The sequence below is a fragment of the Rana temporaria genome, chromosome 1 (genome assembly GCF_905171775.1).
Source record: "Rana temporaria chromosome 1, aRanTem1.1, whole genome shotgun sequence".
NCBI lineage: Eukaryota > Metazoa > Chordata > Amphibia > Anura > Ranidae > Rana > Rana temporaria.
In genome coordinates, this window is record NC_053489.1 from 518,930,137 (window position 1) to 518,951,390 (window position 21,254).

General features: G+C 41.5%; 1 protein-coding gene across 2 annotated transcripts in view; it reads right to left on the bottom strand.

Annotated features, from left to right (window-relative positions):
- Positions 1 to 21,254, bottom strand: part of ZNF827 (zinc finger protein 827) — a 314,048-nt gene that overhangs the window by 231,165 nt on the left and 61,629 nt on the right. For both annotated transcript variants that reach the window (XM_040331699.1, XM_040331692.1), the window contains exon 2: positions 2,852 to 3,847. In XM_040331699.1, the coding sequence (XP_040187633.1) occupies positions 2,852 to 3,847 (996 nt within the window). The remainder of the gene's footprint in view (positions 1 to 2,851; positions 3,848 to 21,254) is intronic.

Genomic DNA, 21,254 nt, shown 5'->3' on the forward strand with positions numbered 1-21,254 from the left:
CCCCAAAGAAAGCGCATTCCTATGCGGGCACTCACCAGTGAGGAGGAGCCTGGAACACCAGTGGGGGACCCGAGAAAAGGAGGTGTAAAGCAACTAGGTATAAAATGGTTTGTTAAAAAAAAAATCACTTTAACCACTTAGCGCCCGCGCTATAGCCGAATGACGGCTAGAGCGCGGACCCCAAATGCCGGGAGAACGTCAATAGACGTCCTCCCCTTAGCGCGCTGTGATCACCCGAGTCACTGAGACTCAAGTAATCACAGATCCGAGTAAGGGGCCGGTCCCGGCCCCTTACCACGTGATCAGCTGTCAGCCAATGGCAGCTGATCACATGATGTAAACAAAAGCCGGTAATCGTTTTTTTTTCCTCCTCACGCTGACAGCATGAGGAGAAAAAAAGCTGGTCACCAACATATGTGAAAGGGACATCAATCCTGAAGTGGAAGGAGGCACATCTGCCTCCTCTGTGCCGCAAGTAACCCCTGCCAGTACCCCCTGCAAGTGTGCACAGTGCCCACCAGTGCCACCTATCAATGACCATGAGTGCCAGCTATCAATGCCACCTAGCAGTGCTGCCTATCAGTGCCCATTACTGCCACCCATCAGTGTCCATCACTGCCACACATCAGTGTCCATCACTGCCACCTATCAATGCCACCTTTTAGTGCCACTTCTCAGTGCCCACAATCAGTGCCACCTATCAATGCCCTTCAGTGCCACCCCTCAGTGCCGCCTATCTGTGACGCCTTATCGGTGCCCATCAGTGAAGCTCATCAGTGCCCATCAGTGCAGCCTCATCAGCGTACATCAATGAAGGAGAAAAATGACCTGTTTGTAAAATTGTATAACAAAATTTAAAGAAATATAAAACAATAAAAATTGTATTTTAATTTTTTTTAACAAAAAACAAAAACCGCAGAGGTGATCAAATACCACCAAAAGAAAGCTCTATTTGTGGGAATAGAATTAAAAAAATGTCATTTGGGTACAGTGTTGTATGACCGCGCAATTGTCATTCAAAGTGCGTCAGCGCTGGAAGCTGAAAATTGGTCTGGGCAGGAGGGGGTTTAAGTGCCCATTAAGCAAGTGGTTAAGCATAGTATCAGGCCTGGATTGTAAACAGATGTGTAGATGGAGAATCCCGGCTGTTGTGGATCCCAAATTATAATTATACTTAATTATTTCTGCCTTTTATATGTTGCACAGAGCTATAAACCCTCTGATTTTCTTTGTGTTTTACTGTTGGAAATCTTTTCAATAAAAACCTATTGAAATAGGTGAAAAAAAGAATATCTGATTCTAAGTCAGAATTAATTGGTTTGAACACAAATTTATTCTTCCTCCCTTCAGTACCTTTAGCAATAAGATTTGTGCTAAGAATGCATTCACGTCTGTTCCTGAAAGTAAATTAAAATGAACAAGAATGTTCCTGTACCCCGGATCACAATATTCTTTAGCTATAGTGTAAAACAACCTAATCACCCATCAGATGCTTTCCTAATTATCCTGAACGTCACTCATTTTACAACTTATTCTTAGGGCCATGTAACACTAATTGCAACAACTCACTATTGACAGGATCCCTATGCAGAGCAAAGACTTGCTTGGTTCCACGCATTTCTCTCTCATTGACAAGATGAGGAGTCACCACTCTGTCATTGATAGAAATGCTGCAAAATGTTACTCGACAGCAACTGCTCACTCACCTAGACAGAAAAGGAGGGATACATAGCAACGAGTATTTGCTCTGCATAGTGATCCTGTCACAGACGAGTTGTTATTGTGACATACATTTAAGGTAAATAATCTGCTTCTAGTCTATCTGTAGACCTACTGTACACACTTTATACTACTCGGTCTCTAAATACCCAATGCTCTATACAGTTATAAATGCGACACACTGGTCTACCTCTATGTGTAAAAACATACTCCTTCAAAATCTTGAGAATATTCAGACGATCACATTTTGGGATTGGTATTTGTACTTCACACAAAGCTTTACTGGATGTGTCAAATAGCTTGTTAAACATGAATATAATTTCTAAACATTTGATTAGTTGCCAATTTTAAAGTGGTTGTAAACTCTGTCATATACCCAGTGAAGCGAACAGCCTCAGATGATAAACAGATATTAAACAAATCTTCCTACATAAGTTTTACTTGTTTATATGCTGTCTTTCCCTTTCTACACTCTTTAGAAAGTGCACATTGTGTTATAAATTTTGTTTCTTCCTCCAGCAGTGGGTGTGGAGTCTGGGCATACACTGTGTGTGAGCTGATTGGTGGAAAGGCACCCCCCCCCCCCCCACACTTCACATAGGTAGAGGAATGAAGGAACCTGCAGAGCTGTACTGTGAATAGACAATTTATCTGCTTATCATTTTTTAACCTCCCTCCCCGACACAAATTTCCAGCTGCTGTTATGTAATGTGTCAGAGAACTTGTTATGCCCCGTACACACGATCAGGCTTTAGCCCGACCAAACTCACATCGGAATTCCAAAGGAATTCCATCGGAGGAAAAAGAGAACATGTTCTCTATGTAAACTCCAATAGAATTCATCGTAATTTCCGATGGATTTACTTCGATGCGTGGGGAATACACACGGTCGGAATTTCCGATGGAAAAAGTCAGTCTGACGGAGCAGCAGAAAGACACATCACTCGGAGCTTTAAAGAGAAACACTTCAGATATATGTGCCTAGGTCAGATTTCATGAATGGGGGGGGGGGGGGGTGTTACAACCACTTTAAGTCCTATTTTATTTAAAAGATGATCAGACAGAAATAAATGACTGGCTTTGGCATAATCCCAACATACACAAGCGAAAGTATATCTTATAGGCTTTATACCTTGGCTTCCAGATTTTGAAGACCGTCCTTTTGGTGAAGGGAGCAGTAACAGTTCCAAGGATTGCACCGAAGTACCCTTTTCTTGTTTATCTTCGGGCAGTGGCAATGGGTCCTCTGAAATGTGGGGCTTTTTCTTCTCAGCTAGCATGCTCCCAGCAGCTCGTGCAGCAACTTCCTTAAGCAGTGCTGCGGATGAGGTCATGGATGCTAGAGAAAGGAATGGGCCAGCTGGAGAATGACGCTCTTGTCCTGATGTCATACCTCGCTCACTGACTTTCTTGGACAAAGCTGCCAAAGTGGAACTAGCTGACTGAGAACTAAATGGTGAAGTAAAGGACTCAAACCTCAAGGTTTCTTCAGTCCTTAACTGTGATTGGTCTTGAAGAACAGCATTAGCAGCAGCTTTCAGTTTTAGAATGGCAGAATCTGGCGACAGGCCACATGTATTATTTGAATTTTGCAGCCATCTATCCTGGCTCCAAATAAACCGATTAGTTGGTACATTTCCATATTGGTCACCATGATCCTGCTTTTCTGCTAGCTTCCTGGCAAGAACACTGAGTTGTTTTGCATGATGGGATGTGGGAGAAAACTGCAGACCCGACGAGTCCTCCCTACCATTCTGAGAGACCTCAGTTCCTAGCTGCACAGAGCCAGCTTCTAGCAGCCGACGTAGATTACTGCTTAATGGCTTGTTCAGACCTCCTTGGTCATCCTCATCCACTGAAGATGCTGAAGTTGACAACTGTTCTTTACAATGAGAGGCCTCTTTGAAAATTTCATTTTCTAATATCAGATCAGTGCCCAAACTTGGAGTTGCACTTCCTAAAGAGGTATCAGGAGATGTGGCTGATTCTCGACCTCGATCAGCAGGAGACAATTTAAAGTTATCAGCTACATCACCGTATGAATCTTCAGATGGCGTTTCTGAATTTGTTCCAAACCAGGTTTCTTCTTCGCTGACTTCCCCTTCAACCTCTTCTCGTCTGGTACCATCTTAAAAGGCAAACAATAAAAAACAAATCTCAGTACTATGATAGAACATATTTAAACATTGCTTTTTTTTTTTCTTTTACTCAAACACACCTAACTAAATAAATACAACAAAAACTGTGAAATTAATGAATAACAACAGCCAGCCTTTCAGTAATTCACAAACCAATTCATAGAAGAGGTGAAATACAAACACAAGGTTATACAGGTTACAATTCCATGTGATATTTTAGTATTGTTAGCCAGAAGGATCAAAGCCTGATTCACACCAATGCAATTTCAGAGGAGACTTCACGTCACATTGATTCGAATAATGCCTGTCCAAATCAATGCAACACAAATGCAATGCGACTTTGGGGAAGGTACGGGTGCTACTATGGTGTGGAAAGGCATTGAACTTACAATGGAAAGGCACTAAAAACACATGTAAATGCATTTTTGTGCATTTTAGGCAGTTTTGTAAAGTCACCTTCTCCTACAAAAAGACACATTCAAATTAAAAATGCATTACAAATTTGAAATGAAAGTCGAAGCTGCACTAGTGCGAACCTAGCCTAAATCAGCCTTTTAGATTCCTCCTAAAATCTAGATATGAGAGCTCTGTATCAAAAGGTACCAGCTTCACCAACCAATAATTTTTAGATTATGAGTGGGTTTTATCATTCAAACAGTGAGAAAAGGTAAGTGTTAAATACTGGTTATGCACAGTTTTAATATGGCAAGGACAAGAAGAAAAAGAAGTACACATCTTGTTTATTTACATTTTTTTATAAGTCATTGCTATGCAAAAAACAAAAAAACAAAAAAATTACAATAAATCTTGTCATCTCAAATATGATATCTAAAGACAAACTTCTTATGCATCAGTCAACCACATAGCCCCAATGCTCCCAATTCATCAGTTGCCAAGGTAACTCTGGATGATTTTAAAGGACATTACAATGAACAGTGTCTAAGACCCCACTACATTATACCAAACCCACTATGCTGCAAATATAATATTGATGCACAACATATTATTAAACTGTAATTATTTGATATCCATGGTATACTGTAATATCCCATGGAAAGGAGCACTATAATCATCTACACTGCAATGTTTTTTTAACTTTAAAACAAAAGAAATTTAGTCTGGAATACTGCTAATTATTGTTAATGAGCTTAAATTTTAAAACCCTATATGCTGAAGATGTATACACACAAATGAGTGGCTAATTGAAGACAGAAGTTATTTATTACCAAATGATAGATATGCATGAACATTTCAGCGATTCTTGCTTTATACCCAAAGTAATACTGTATTGTGTTGTTCAAGTTTAGTACTATCATAGTTGTAGTAGCAGATAGTAGTGCACCAAAATGTAAATTCTGTCCTGAAACCGAAAATTCAGGATGCATTTGGCTGAAAACCAAAATGGACAGTTTTGAAAAAAAATATATATTATTTTTTATATACAACTGTGTTATATTTGACTTTTTTAATAAATCGTTTTTGAAGCACTTTTGCAATAAAGGCTCTATAAAAATGCATCCCTTTAAATTTTGTGTCTTCACACTGGTCCATTGCGCTTCCGTTGCAGTGTTAAAAATCCTGCTTGCTGAATTTTAGGTGCATATTTGGTCAGTTACAAAAACACAATGAAATGCATTGAACACATGGCAAAAAATGCATCAAAAACGCACCTTTTTTGTATTTTTTGAGACACGTGACCTATGAAAAAAACACTGAAAACATGGAAAAATCACGTGCGCTTTTCAGCTCACCTGCACCTTTTTTTTCTATCAGCAAAATGCTGATAACCCTATTTTCAGCCAGTGCATCCTAAGTAGCAGGTGAAATTGAGAATCCAGCTGAAGTTATGCCAAACAAGATCTTCCTTTAGGTACCTTGGTAAAAAATCTTTTTATGTCTATTTAGTGCATATTTTGCCGGATACAAAAGTACACCCAATAAAAACTTGAACAAGTAAACATTAGCTCTTTATTCAAACTATACAGTGCCTATAGATAAAGGTGATATACTCGAACAAATGGACACTAAAAACAGACGTGTAGGTTTATTCATTATTCCCATCTAACAAAAATGTAGATTTGTCATATGGAAAAAAGGACTACACCTCATTTACCACTAATACATGGCTCAAATTCCAAACAAATTTTCTTTTGAAAATCTGAATTTTTTGCGCCTTTTGTAATCTGATGGTGCCACCATTGAATTCAAAAGTTGACCAACTAAATGCCCTGTCCATCCGATGAAAACGGTCTGATGGACCGTTTTCATCGGTTAACCGATGAAGCTGACTGATGGTCAATCTTGCCTACACACCATCGGTTAAAAAAACAATTGTGTCAGAACGCGGTGACGTAAAACACACGACGTGCTGAAAAAAACAAAGTTCAATGCTTCCAAGCACGCGTCGACTTGATTCTGAGCATGCGTGAATTTTTTTCTATCGGTTAGAAGTTGGCTTTTTTTTAACCGATGGATAAATAGCCGATGGCGCCCACACATGATCGGTTTGGACCGATGAAAACGGTCCATCAGACCATTCTCATTAGTTTAACCGATCATGTGTACGCGACCTAAGCCTTCAATTTCACCTCATGTTATATAAAATGTTGTGGCTATGAACCTTTTTTTCATTCCGGGTAACAGCTCATGCACATTTCTTTTTCTATTATATTTCTCACACAATTCGCCCATCGATTAGAAATTCTTAAATTTTTTGAAAAATTTCCAACATGCCCAATCACTCAAATTTGCACGAAAATTGGCCGATTAACAGTGTGAAAAATCGAACTAAAATTCTTAGTTACGATTTTTTAAAGAAATGTTTTTTTCAGAATTTGACCAATGTATGGGTGGCTTAAAGGGGTTGTAAAGAAAAATATATATATATTATTTTAAATAACAAACATGTTATACTTACCTCCACTGTGCAGCTCGAGTGGCCCCGATCCACGTCTTCTGGGGTCCCTCGGTGACTGTCTCTGGTCCTCCCTGCAAGAACTCCACACATTCATGGTAAGTATAACGGGGGGCCGGTATTGCCTGAAGTTTTTTCACCTTAATGCATAGGATGCATTAGGGTGAAAAAACGTTTACATTTACAACCCTTTTAATTCAAATCCACAAAATTTTAATCAGATTGTTGCGGATTTGTTGCCCCTTTAGGGCAGGGGTCAGCAATCTTTTCCCACTTAAAGAGGTTGTAAACCTCCCTTTGTAAGTTGTACCTATTGGTAAGCCTAGAATAAGGCTTACCAATACCTATAGGTACTGTAAATATCTCCTAAACATGCGCCGTTTAGGAGATATTGTCCATTTACTGAGCCGATGGTGTCATTGAAGGAACGGCCGCCGGTGCAGTTTCTTCAGGTGGGTGTGCTGTGACCGGCGGCTCCCATGCACATGCGCGGGAGTGACATTACGCGGCTCCAGCCAATCAGAGAGCCGTAGTCCACAGCCCACGGAAGGAAGACGGATGAAGACGGATGTGGCCTTTAGCGGGGACGACGCTGGCTTCGTTTGAACATAAGTGTCACACAATGTGCTAGCATGTGATGCATACTAGCAAATTATGCGTTTACTTTGCAGGGAATTAGAAAGGAAGAAAAGCCCACCAGATTCAATTTATGTGAATGCATTGAGGGCCGCATTCACCTGCTAATAAATGAAGAGAACATTACACAGCCCTTGCACCTCTGGACCCCTTTACATTACACAACCTCTGCACCTCTGGATCTCTTTACATTACACAGCCTTCACACCTCGGTATCCCTTTACATTACACATGGTCCCTTTATAAAAAAAAATTCTGATCACATTTATTGCTGTCAGAAGGAATGTAAACATCCTTTCTGACAGTAATAGGCAGTGACAGGTAATCTTTATGGAGGGATCTTGGGTCTGCAAGACCCCAAATCCCTCCTTTGCACGTAAAAGCATTCAAAATGCCAAGTTTGGCTGTTTTGAGTACTGTCATTTTTTTAAATTTGGTGCCTTTAAGTCTTCTGTAAACCGGAAGTGATGTCATGACATTGCTTCAGGGCTAACTAGACCTGAGACACCCAATCAAAGCCGATTCCAGCCAGCTGGCGGAGGTGCTGGCTGGTCACTCAGGCCTCTCGGTGGGAAGGGAGAGCACGGGGCAAGCGAGAGGGCGGGGGAACATCCCCTCCCGCTGCTTGGAATAATAGCCAAGCGCGAGGGCAAGATAATCATCTTAATTAAGTTATTTCTGCTACATGGGCGAGTGAATGATATTAAGAATCATTGAGTTTAAACACTTGGCCATAATTTTTGTAAGAATTTTATAGTCTATGTTCAATAATGATATGGGGCGATAGGAGGCAATCAGTGAGATCCTTATCTGGATTAGGTATGAGCACTACAGTAGCAGAAAACATTGACAATGGCAATCTCTCAAAATGCATTTGAATACACTTGGACCAAGATTGGGGCCACAACATCTATATAGCGACTATAAACTCCTAGTGGGAGGCTGTCTGGACCAGATGCTTTTCCCGGCAGCCATTGGAGCTGTGGCTTCCCGGACATCATGTTCTGTGAAATCCTTCTTTTACACTGCGTTCTGCTCTGCCGTCAGACTGGGAAAGTCATGTAAGTACATGTCTATTTCTTAGTTATTGTGGGGTAGATCCACAGAGCCAGTACGCCGGTGTATCTACTGATATGCCAATGTACTTTCAAATTTCCCGCGTCGTATCGTTGTTTTGAATCCTCAGCTTCTGGGCTAGATCCGACAGGTGTACGTCTTCGTACGCCTTCGGATCTAAGATGCAATACTTCGGCGTCCGCTGGGTGGCGTTTACATCGTTTTCCGTGTCGGGTATGCAAATTAGCTATTTCCGACGATCCACGAACGTACGAGTAGCCGGCGCATTTTTTTACGGCGTCTGTAGTCGGCTTTTTCTGGTGTATAGTTAAAGCTGCTTTTTTGCGACGTATAGTTAGATTTGCCATGTTAAGTATGGCCGTCGTTCCCGCGTCGAAATTTGAATTTTGAATTTTTTTTGCGTAAGTCGTCCGTGAATCGGGATGGACGTAAGTCACGTCTAAGTTTAAAAAATGACGTCCTTGCGACGTCATTTCGCGCAATGCACGGCGGGAAATTAAGGGACGGCGCATGCGCAGTTCATTCGGCGTGGGGACGCGCTTCATTTAAATGAAACACGCCCCCTAATCGCCGATTTGAATTCCGCGCTGTTACGCCGCTTGAGATACACTACGCCGATACCAATTCTTTGGGGATTCGAACCAGCAAAAAGTAAGTTATAGCGGCGTAGCGTATCTCACATACGCTGTGCCGATGTATTTGTATGTGGATCTACCCCTGTATGTCAGTGAAGTAGCATACATGTTGGTATAAAAGTCATGGAAGCAAGACAATATTTCCTCTGCATTGCTAACTAAGTTACCGTTCGTATGTTTTAATCTGGTCACTACCAGATTGTTTTGCCATATGGGCAAGCAAGTGGCTAGATTGGTTTCCATGTTCAAAATATTCTTGCTGAGTAAAAAAAAAAAAAAAAAAAAAAAAAAAAAGAAGTCTTGCGTTTAGTATTTGCACAGGAGGAGAACGCCCATCGTGCCGAGTACTATTCTTTAAAATATGTTTTATATATGCCTTTGTAAATTAGGATAAGTCTGTGAAATCTAGCTTCTCAAGCCCCTTTATCCTTACCCATAAGAAAGCAGAGTCCTGGAAACACTGACAATAACATTTGCTGTACATATAGGTAGAAAGATCATTATAACTGATTAAATTATTATGACTTCTATCTCAACACCATGTATAAAAATAGCTTAGCACTGAAATTTAGATATGTAGTTCAAAAATGATGTGTGTGGTATGGTGTTAATGGGTATGACCTAAAATATGACATTTCCAGTTCAGTAACTTAATAGCAATGACATTGCCATATTCAGCTATTTGGCATTGTAGCTTGAGGAAATCAACCCTCCAGTACTGCTAGTAAAACCAAATACAATCAGTTTACGAAGAAATTTCAATATCTTGCTAGAATAATGCAACCTCTTTTTGGCAGTTACATTTTATCATTCTAAAATCAATGCGTTGTAAAAGTGATGACTGGCAACAAGTGATTCACTCACATAGCAGCAAGAGAATAAAATACCCGCATAGTTTACCCTGATGCCGTGTACACACGCACGGAATTTCCGACAACAAATGTTCGATGGGAGCTTTTGGTCGGAAATTCCAACCGTGTGTAGGCCCCATCGGACATTTTCTGTCGGAATTTCCAACAACAAAAATTTGAGAGCTGGTTCTCAAATTTTGCGACGACAAAATCTGTTCTCATAAATTCTGATCCCGTGGAGAATTCTGACGCACAAAATTCCACGCATGCTCTGAATCAAGTACGAGACGGACGTGCTCGGTTTGGTAAAACTAGCGTTCGTAATGGAGATAGCACATTTGTCACGCAGTAACGGACTGAAAAGCACGAGGCTGAAAAGCGTGAATTGTCTCTCAACAAACTTCTACTAACACAACTGGTACTGAACTTCCCTTTTCTAGTGCCGTCGTACGTCTTGTACGTCACCGCGTTCTTGACGTTCGGAATTTCCGACAACATTTGTGTGACCGTGTGTATGCAAGACAAGTTTGAGGCTGGGTTCACACTACTACACTACTTTCATCCTACTTTGCTCTGCTACATTGGTCCTACATTTATCCTACATTGGTCCTACATCCATCCTACTTTCATGAACAGGATACTACTTTGGTCCGACTTCAATGATATTCAATGGGCCTGAAGTAGGATCAATGTAGGACCAAAAGTAGTACAGGGAGCATTTTCAAAGTCGGACCGACTTGTGTAGGACGCTACAAGACGCTCTCATAGGGAAACATTGAACACAGAGCAAAGTAGGATGAAAGTAGTGTAGTAATGTGAACCTAGCCTCAGCCAACATCCATCGGATATTTGTCCACGGTTTTGTTGTCAGAATGTCCGATCGTCTGTACGCGGCATTACACTTGGATTAAGACACACCTTTACTTATAATAATTCACTTCATTATTTCCAGAAGGTGTAAGAAATAGATCCGTTGCTACTACTATAATAAATGTCACTTGCTGCCTGTAACATATACATTCTGTTTTGAACAGGACCTGCTGCTGTGTGCGTCCTCTGCCCGTTTTATGAGTTTACTCCTTTAAAGTCTATTAAATTGGTTGAAAGAAGTCAATTACATTGTAAATTGGAACTGCTAATTAAAGATCACAGGATTAAGAGCTGGTGTGTGGAGAAAATAAAAGTGATAAGCAATCTGTGCTGTGTTATAAGAAATAGGTGCGCAATCTGTGAAAAAGATTTAAACCAACATTCTTCAAATGAATGAGACATAAAATAATGTAAAAATGTAAGCAAATACAGTAAAACAGGGTGTCTTCCCTTTTAATAAAGTGTATGGTCGTAGTGCACAACAGCTCCCAAAAGCTGCAAAGAGACTATAAGAAAACAAAGTGCAGAATTTCACTTTTTTTAAATAAATAAAAGCCTTTCCTAATGTCCTTTTTGGCCAAGCCATCCCAATGTGTTCTCTCAATTTTCTAATCCACGGAAGCTCTAAATTATCACCTCTCAAAATTCCAAATTTATGCTTTCTGAGACCTGACTTCCTGTATTGTCATGTGATTTTCCAGGAACTTCATATCCCATCATGCACTGCCTTACTGCATAATAGGATGCGTTTACTTCTGTGGACCACACCTCTCTCATTACTATAGTACCTCTTTTTTATCTCCACCCACTTTCCTACAACCTTAAAAGCAGAGTTCCCCCCAAAAGTGGAACTTCCGTTTTAAGAACTCCTGACCCCCTGACATGTCATTTCTCTTTTGTTGGGGGTAGGGGGTACCTAGTTTTGACAGGTACCCAGCTCCCACTTCCGCTCGTGGTGCCACGAGCGGGAGTTCTTCTGTCCCCCGCCCTCCCTGCAATCTTCTGGGCATGTCACAGGTCCCAGAACATTTCCCAGCCATTCAGGACGCGCAGCGTGACTGTCACAGTCAGGTGCCCACACCTGTAATGCCAGTGCCACGGAGAGGAGAGGGAGAGAAGCGAGTCTTCAGGCGGTCGCATTGCTGGATCGTGGGACAGGAGAGTGTGTGTTTAATAAAAGTCAGCAGCTACACTTTTTGTGGCTGCTGACTTTTAGGCCTCTTTCACTCCGGGGCGGGAGGTGCGGTGGCGGTATAGCGCCGCTATTTTTAACGCTAAACCACCTGAAAAACTCCTCAGTTTGAAAGGGGTCTTAATAAACACAAACAGCTGGAACTCATCTTTAGACCCCTTTCACCCTGAGGATTTTTTCAGGCGGTTTAGCGCTAAAAATAGCGACTACATACCGCCTGAAAAACTCCTGCCCTGCAGTCTCAGTGTGAAAGCCAGAGTGCTTTCACACTGAGGAGATGCGCTGGCGGGACCGCTCCAAAAGTCCTGCTAGCAGAATCTTTGAAGCGGTGTGTTTACCGCTCTTCCGCCGCTCCTTTCCATTGAAAACAATGGGACACCGTGGCTATACCGTTGGCAATGCACCTCTGCAGAGGCGCATTGCCGGTGGTATTAACCCTTTTTTGGCTGCAAGCAGGGGGAAAAAACCGCACCGCTAGCAGCTGAATACCACCGCAATTCCGTCGGTATAGCGCCGCTAAAAATAGCGGCACTATACTGCCACCGCACCTCCCGCCCCAGTGTAAAAGGGGCCTTAAGGTTGCCATACACTATATCATTTCATTGTACAATCTCTTTTGGATCTATCATCAGCTAACTTGTGCAAGGGCCTGCCTGATTGGATACAAACTAATGGACTGTTCAGGTGGGTTCTCCTATTCCAATATCACTTTCAGGCCCCATTCACACAGCGGAATGAAAACGGTTTGTTGTTCCTGCAACATAAGTAGGGCAGCCTATTGATTTCAATAGGCTGCCCTACACGCATCAGCAACAAAATGCACGAAAGTAGCTCATGGAGCATTTTATCGCGTTGCAGTTTGCACAATTTTTGCACTCATTCATTTTAGGTATATAAAGGTAAGCTATAGTGGTATATATTATGATTGCACAATCTCCTTGAGATTTACTAAAACTTTATAATAGGAAGACACATTTATCTATCCAATCACTCTGTATCCAATCAGGCAGGCTCAAGCATTACATCAGGGCTTGACAAATTTGCTTGGAATCTAGGAGCCAGTTTTTGTTTTTTTTTTAAACGACCGGCAAAGCTTTACGCGCGGCTATACCGCCGACAAAGCGCTGCTACGGCAGCGCATTGCGAGCGGGTTTAACCCTTTCTCGGCCGCTAGCGGGGGTTAAAAGCGCCTTGCTAGTGGCCAAAATGCACCACAAATCTGCCCATAGCATCAGCGGTAAAAATAGCGGAGTTTTACCGCTAACGCAGTGTAAAAGGGGTCTAAGGGTCCAAACAGGTCCGCCTGAAAAACTGATAGGCGAACCTGATCAGACAGCCTGTGTGAAAGGGGCCAAGCAGGGATATGACTAATAATAAATTCATTTTAATTAAGAAAAAAATAAACAGTTTTTACTTAAAAAGAATAAAAATAAAAGTTATTACAAAAAAAAGGCTATATGAAGCTATTTAAACCAGCCACCCCACAATAAGGCAAAAGGTGCCAGATGACGGCTGCAACCACTTACTTCTCTTCTCCACTTTGGGAAGGAGATGAGCGGACAGTAAAAACAGGCAGGAAGCCCCATTAGCATTGCTTGTTTTCTTCTTGTCATACCAACGGCCACCACAAGAAGGCGCCAGATAACAGAAGGAAGCATATGCCTGCAAAAGGTAGCAAAGCCGCGGCCTCAATTACCGGCTGAAGCGATCGCGCGTCAGGTTGGGGGGTTTGGTCGGGGCGCACGGAGACACAGGATACCCCCAGCTGTGCCGCCCCAGGTCGCCAATTCTAGTCGCAAATGCGACCTGGCGCCCGGGGTTTGTCGAACCCTGCATAACATGATGACGGTAGATCTAAAGGAGATTGTAAAATCAGATTGTATAGTGTATTGTGAGCTTTACAGACTTTAAGGGACACATTTCTGTTTTAAATACTACTGCTCTGCTCATATGAATGATCTATGCAAGAAGAAGATACAAAACAATCACTGGCTGTGCATAGAAGGTGAACAGTGCTCACTAACAATGTCTGCATTGGAAAAGCATAAAGCTATAGTTGGGCGGGAGCAATCTCCTGGAGGTGGGGGGGGGGGGCATGGGGATACAGGGGCATGGTGTATTTGTTAATGGGATCAGCTGTTCTTCTTCCTTAGTTCACTATTTCCCTTAAACAACGTTTTTTTCAGGTGGACCCGATTGGATAGTCCATTTACCCCTATGGGCAGATGGGTGTAAAGAGATTTGTGTCTGTTTACACCCGCCTACCTCCAGTCCGCTAAACGCAAACAGAAGGGGTTCCTTCCTTTTATGTTTAAGCAGATTGTATCAGGGGTAGTTGTGTGTAAACGGACAGCGGAGTTCATTTACACCTGGCTGCCCGTAGAGCAGCGCAGGCCATTCATGTCCATGCTGAATAAACTGCGCAGAGACCTGACTCTGATCAGCAGACAATCCCCTATTGATCAAAACAGAAAGCACCCCTGTGAACAGTTTTCAAGTCTCAAAAACCAGGATGTGTCGTTCTATAGGAGACACTGTTGGTAAGGCCTGTCCTAGAACATAAATAAATCTTTTTCTTTAATGAAACAAAGGTGAACTTAGACCACCTCCAAACTATAAAGGATCAACAAGTTCTTAATCAGTAATCCTCTGTGTGGCAGCAGCATCTCCCAACTCATCTTCCACCAGTGGGATCATAAATATCCTCAGGGTGCATGAAAAAGGACAGAGGCAAACTCCATAGCGCAATACTGTTTAAAAGTGCATCTCATTTATTGTTACTTACTAACAGCAAGGAATGCATTCAGTATTTTATGTCAGTTTTATTTGAAGGATGTTGGTTTAAAATCCATTTTCACAGACTGAGAACCTATTTTTTATAGCTTTTGATTGTGGTTGTGTATTCAGGCCAACTGTGCTGCATTCTGCTAGTTTATTTATACACCAAGTGCAAAAAGAATTGTTTTGTATTTACACAGTTTCTTTTGAATCTATGTTGTGTCTAGCCTTGTAATATGAATATGTATTTCCATGAAAATTCTAATAACTTTACAGAATAATTGCTAGGGCTATTCAGTAATGTAATCTATACGATGTAGATGCTTAAAATAATTTTTCACCTCCCTTTTATGCCTTTGTGTTGTAGGGATATCACCGACTTTGGTCACTAATCATCAAAGTTGCCAAAATGTTCTATCAACTACTATGACTATGAGATTCTCTTGATATTGTGAAAGTTGGTTGCAATATCAATGGGTACCTACTACCTAATAAATGTTACCACTTGCTGACCGCATTACGCCATTATACAGCGGCAAACTCTCCTGTGCCGCATCACGTACCTAGTACAAGATTCAGCAATTCCAGGTAGGGGACGCACGCGCCGTTCATGATGTGATTAGACCCAGCACAAGCTGATCAGAGGGTGCAGGCAAATATTTGACCGCTGGCACCCACTGAGCAGCGAGGAGAAACACAGGGCTGGCTATGTAAACAATGCAGAGATCTGTCCTGTCAGTGGGGAAGCAGCGTTGCTGTAACCAGTATGTATATCAAGAAAACAAAAGGGAAAGGGGATAGCCTAAGAGAAGGCTAATTGAAAGCGGTTACCTATAGCAACAAGTAATGACATTCCGCATCTGGTGGCAGGTGACATTCCGCATCTTGTGGCAGGTGACGTTGCAAATGACATTCTGCAACTGGTGGCAGGCAGTGTGGCAAGTGACATTCCAAAAGGGGTGGGAAATTGGGGAGAGGGGATACACAAGTTAAGCCACTAATCTATAGGTCATCGGTAATACTGCCTATAATTGATCACGTACCCTGTTGGGTTTTGTTGCTGTAACCAGTATGTATATCAGGAAAACAAAAGGGAAAGAGGATAGCCTAAGAGAAGGCGAATTGAAAGCGGTTACCTATAGCAACAAGTAATGACATTCCGCATCTGGTGGCAGGTGACATTCCGCATCTTGTGGCAGGTGACGTGGCAAGTGACATTCTGCATCTGGTGGCAGGCAGTGTGGCAAGTGACGTGGCAAGTGACATTCCGCATCTGGTGGCAGGTGACATGGCAAGTGACATTCCGCATCTTGTGGCAGGCAACGTGGCATGTGACGTGGCAAGTGACGTTCCGCATCTGGTGACAGGCAACGTGGCAGGTGATGTGGGAAGTGACATTGCGCATCTGGTGGCAGGCAACATGGCAGGTGACGTGGCAATTCACAATTCAAAACGAGGCCTGGAAAGCAAAACACAGCGCGGTGCCCGGCAATGACGTCACAAATATGCAACGCGTTTCAAAGCTTGCAGGCCATGGTAGGAGAATAGCCGCGCTTCTTTATCAAGCCGCGTTTCTTTATCAATGCACCCCTTTTCCTTGTTCTCTTTCTAGCCTTTTCTTGTTTTGTTGGTGGCCGCCCTGACTGACCCATTGACACTTATTTGTTACATGTGTATATACATCCTTATCTCCACCCTTGGACTATTGGGTACTACTTTTCTGAGGTATCTGTGCATTACGCCTATTTACTTGTTTAGGACTGAATTTAAACAACCAACTTTTTTTATTTTTAAGCCTGACTCCATGCCTATGATGGAGACATAATAAAACCAGCAATTAAGTATAAATGATAAAGCTTAGAAATGAAGAAAATTTAATTTTTTAGCCTGGCTGTGTTTGAAACAGGAACATTTCCCTAACCATCTGTTAAGTGGCATTAGTGAATCATCAGGACAAAAGGTAAGTTATCCTCCCTAGAGGGTTACCAGACTGCAGGTAAATGTTGCCAGAAATGTGAACACTTCCACGCTCTATCCAAACTTTTATCCCAACTAATTTGCTTTGCAAAACAGAAGTATTTAAATTCCATCAAGGTGAAACATTCACAACTCCCCTTGTCCTTTTTATGATATGCGTATATTGATTGGGCTTTCTCCACTTGTGCCCAATAAAAAAAAAAAAAAATTCCTTTCACCACTAACATCCAATATAAAAATAAAAAATTCTAATAGACCATAAAACTGTCTTGCATTGGATTTTATTAGATACTTAAAGTGGCTGTAAACCTCCGACATGAAATATGAACAAGGCATATCCCACGATAGTGTTGTGCTTGTCTAAATCCAAAGCACTAAGGGGTTTGATTTTAATAAAACTGGAAAGTGCAAAATCTGGTGCAGCCGTTCATGGTAACCAATCGGCTTCTAACTTCAGCTTGCTCAATTAAGCTTTGACAAAACAAACTGGAAGCTGATTTTTATGCAAAGCTGCACCAGATTTTGCACCTCCAGTTTTATTAAATCAATCACTAAGTGACATTCCTGAGTGCTGCTTCATTCCTCTGCTATCTGCAACTTCTAACAAGTTTTCCTGACACCAAGAGAAAAAAGGGAGGGAGCTCCAGCACACAACCTGTGATGGACAACCCCAGCTCTTTTCTTGTGTGCTATGTGAAGGGATGGGGTGTCCCTTCCCTCCAATCAGCTCTCAGAGCTTTTTTCACTGAGCTCTGCAGAGTGTAACTTCAGCTCCTCACCGATAGCTCAGACAAGCAATATAAATTATTGGCTCTGGATAAGATGTGGCCGCAGATAAGCAGGTACAACTTATGTGGGAGGATTTGTTTCATTCCTGTGTATTTATTGGAGACCAGTAACTTCACTGGGTATATATGATAGTTTACAACCACTTTAACAGAAAAACATGTTCTTCAAACACCAATATGCAAACAAGGAAAACAAAGACTGTATTATGATGGATAAAAAGACTGCTGTAAAAAAACAAACAAAAAAAAACATTTAGGCTCCATGCACACTAGCGTCTTTTATAAGCTCAAAAATAAATAATAAAATAAATGCTGATAATAGAAGGTTTGTGCCAGTTTCTAGTAATGTATTAGTAGCTTTTAAATATGTTAGCATTTTATTCAAGTTTTTTTACAGTATATGAGGGTTCGTAGTGTTTTGGTAGTGTTTAGTAACGTTTAGAAGCATTTAGCATATTTTTTTTGCCAGGAAAACATTCCCAAAAACGCTACAAAAAATGCTCCTAGACACTGAAGCTCAAAAAATTCTAATAGCCTAAAGAAGTGTGGATGGACACAAAGAATGACATGATTTAGCTCCTAGAAGCAAAAATAAATAAAAATGCTAATAACAATTCCTTACACATTTCCATCTTACAGAATGTTCTAGGGGGGATGTCCCACCAGGGTTTCCAAATCTCTTTGTATTTCTTTATACGGCCTTGTTTATGCCAGATTATGACCCTACAATCTGAATGTTGCAGCTGAAATCGAGACTCATCAGACCACCAGGCAATTATTTTCCAATCTTCTATTGTCCAATTTTGGTGAATCCTGTGTGAATTGTAGCCTCAGTTTCCTGTTCTTAGCTGACAGGAGTGGAACTTAGTGTGGGATGGTATTCTGCATACCGTGGTTGTAACGAGTGGTTATTTGAGTTACTGTTGCCTTTCTATCATCTCAAACCAGTCTACCTATTCTCATCTGATCTCTGACATCAACAAGGCATTTTCATCCACACAATCACCACTCACTAGATATTTTTCGGACCATCCTCTGTAAACCCTAGAGATGGTTGTGCATGAAAATCCCAGTAGATTGGCAGTTTTTTTAAATATTCAGACCAGCCCTTCTGGCATCAACAACGACACCACATTCAAAGTCACTTAAATCCCCTTTCTTCCCAATTCTGATGCTCAATTTGAACTTCAGCAAGTTGTCTTCACCACATCTAGCTTCCACATGATTGCCTGATTAGCAGTTTGTGTGACCAAGCAATTGAACTGGTGTATCGAATAAAATGTCCGGTGAGTATAAATAGCTTGTTCTTTTATTTATACATCTGATTTTTGGATGTATTTTGATCACCAACAAATTAAAAAAATTCCCAAAACCTTATAATATATTACAAAATAAGCAGAATTTTCTTGGATCAGCCAAACATCATAGTGTATGAAGTATGTCTCAGTAGGTAAACAATCTCAGGCTTCATGTTAAAGTTATAGAGACCTATGTGTTGTATAGATGTATAGGATATTCCCTGCCGTTAATTACCACGGAGCCTGCATCATTTTTAGGTTATAGTTTACCCCACATATCACAGCGGCATATTTACATTCTGCAGGTTACACCATGCTAACAAACCACCTGGAAATAAAAATTATGCAGGGCAAAGCAAAAAAATCAATTAGCTGCCCACCCTCAAGCAGTATATACTCCACGTTCCTTCCTTTTCTTGTTTCGTCAGCCTCCAGGTGCAAAGTAAAATACCCAACACTTTTATGCCCCTTTTTTAGGCAGTTTTCCTGTGGGGAAAAAGTCGGGGAAAAAGTAGAGAGCAGGTTCTCGATTTTCCAATTAGGGATTTCCGACGGACCTTTTACCGCCAGGAATCCCGGTCGTGTATACAGGGCATTAGGTATAGGTAGGCACCTGATTGACTCCCTCTGCTTGAAAAAGAGCAATGTCCAATATCCTATATCCTCAGGAATGTACAGAGTCTAAAGATTTTTCCCCTAATACAGTCTATGCATTAGGGTAAAAAAAAAAACTTCTGTGCTACAGGATCTCCCCCTCACCCCCTTAAACTTACCTGGGCCCGGTTTCAATCCAGCACTGTCCAAAAGCACTGGCTTTTTCCGCACTCTGTCCTCACAAGGCAGATTGAGCCTTAAATTAAATTATGCAAGATGAAGGAATTTAATAGGTGTTTACTCGTTTTTTTAACAGAATCATTACACTATTCTGTCTGTCTACCTTGCAGACATTAAAGCGGGGGTTCACCCTATAAACAAGAAAAAAAAAAAAAAAATTCTTCTAGCATAAAATCAGGCATTGTAGCGCGAGCTACAGTATGCCTGTCTCGAATTTTTTATCCCCGAATTTTTTATTACACTCACTGTGTAATCGTACATAGACGATTCCGACTGCCCACGGGGAATGGGCGTTCCAATCCAGACGGAAGGTGATTGACGGCCGGCTCTGGCGCGTCACGCTTCTCCGGAAATAGCCGAAATAGGCTTGGCTCTTCACGGCGCCTGTGCGCAGGCGCCGTGAAGAGCCGAGACCTACTCCGGCTGTCTTCGGGGAGCGTGACGTGCCAGAGCCGGCCGTCAATCATCCTCCCTCTCCATAGGCACGCCCATTCCCCGCGGGAGTCGGAATCTATAATGTACCAGTACACTGAGTACGGGGATAAAAAATTCGAGACAGGCATACTGTAGCTCGCGCTACAATGCCTGATTTTATGGTACAATGTTGACACTGAGGGTGAAAAACCGCTTTAATTTTAGGCAAAAAAATTTTTTTCCTTTACACCTCCCTTAACTTTAGTTTACTTCCAAGTTTTGTAAAATAAAATAAAAAATAGAAGCACTCTACATATGCTTAATAGTTGCAAAAGGTTACTGATGAAAGCCATTTTGACATTAATATTATGTACGAGTCATAAAGCACAGATAGAAAAAACATCCAGTCAGGATTTTGCATCAAAATGTTCTGCCAAAGTACTGTATGTATGCTTTATAATGATACAAAGTCATCTGTTATGAACTTTGTTTCATGTAACATAGATTTTGAAATAAGGTCAAAAAAATAATTACGCTACATCCGTTGGGTGGCATTGATCAACGTAGGCCCAGAGTAATCCCAAACCGAAACCCATTGTTTCCAGTAGGGTCAGTTCACTGCTTTTTTCAATGAGCAATGGTTAGGGTAAGCCATTACTTGAAAGGTATCTATTTATGCAATTTGATTTTTATATATCCATTCCTGAATCCAGAATCCAGTCTATGGGGTCACTAGGTATAGACTTCTTGAGGTCTGTGCTGTGTGACAGCTTATGCCTCTCTGCATTTTCTATCACCAATCACACTCAGACTTCCAAACCAGGTTTAAATTTGGTGGTGTGAGCAATTTCTTTACATTAGGCTCTCTGTATATCAGAGAGAGTAATTCCCTGTACACACGATCGGTTCATCCGATGAAAACGGTCTGATGGATTTTTTCATCAGATATCCGATGAAGCTGACTTTCATCAGTTGTGCCTACACACCATCGGTTAAAAAAAACGAGTCAGAACGTGGTGACGTAAAACAAAACGACGTGCTGAGAGAAATTAAGTTCAATGCTTCTGAGCATGCGTCGACTTGATTCTGAGCATGTGTGGATTTTTAACCGATGGACGTGCCTACAGACGATC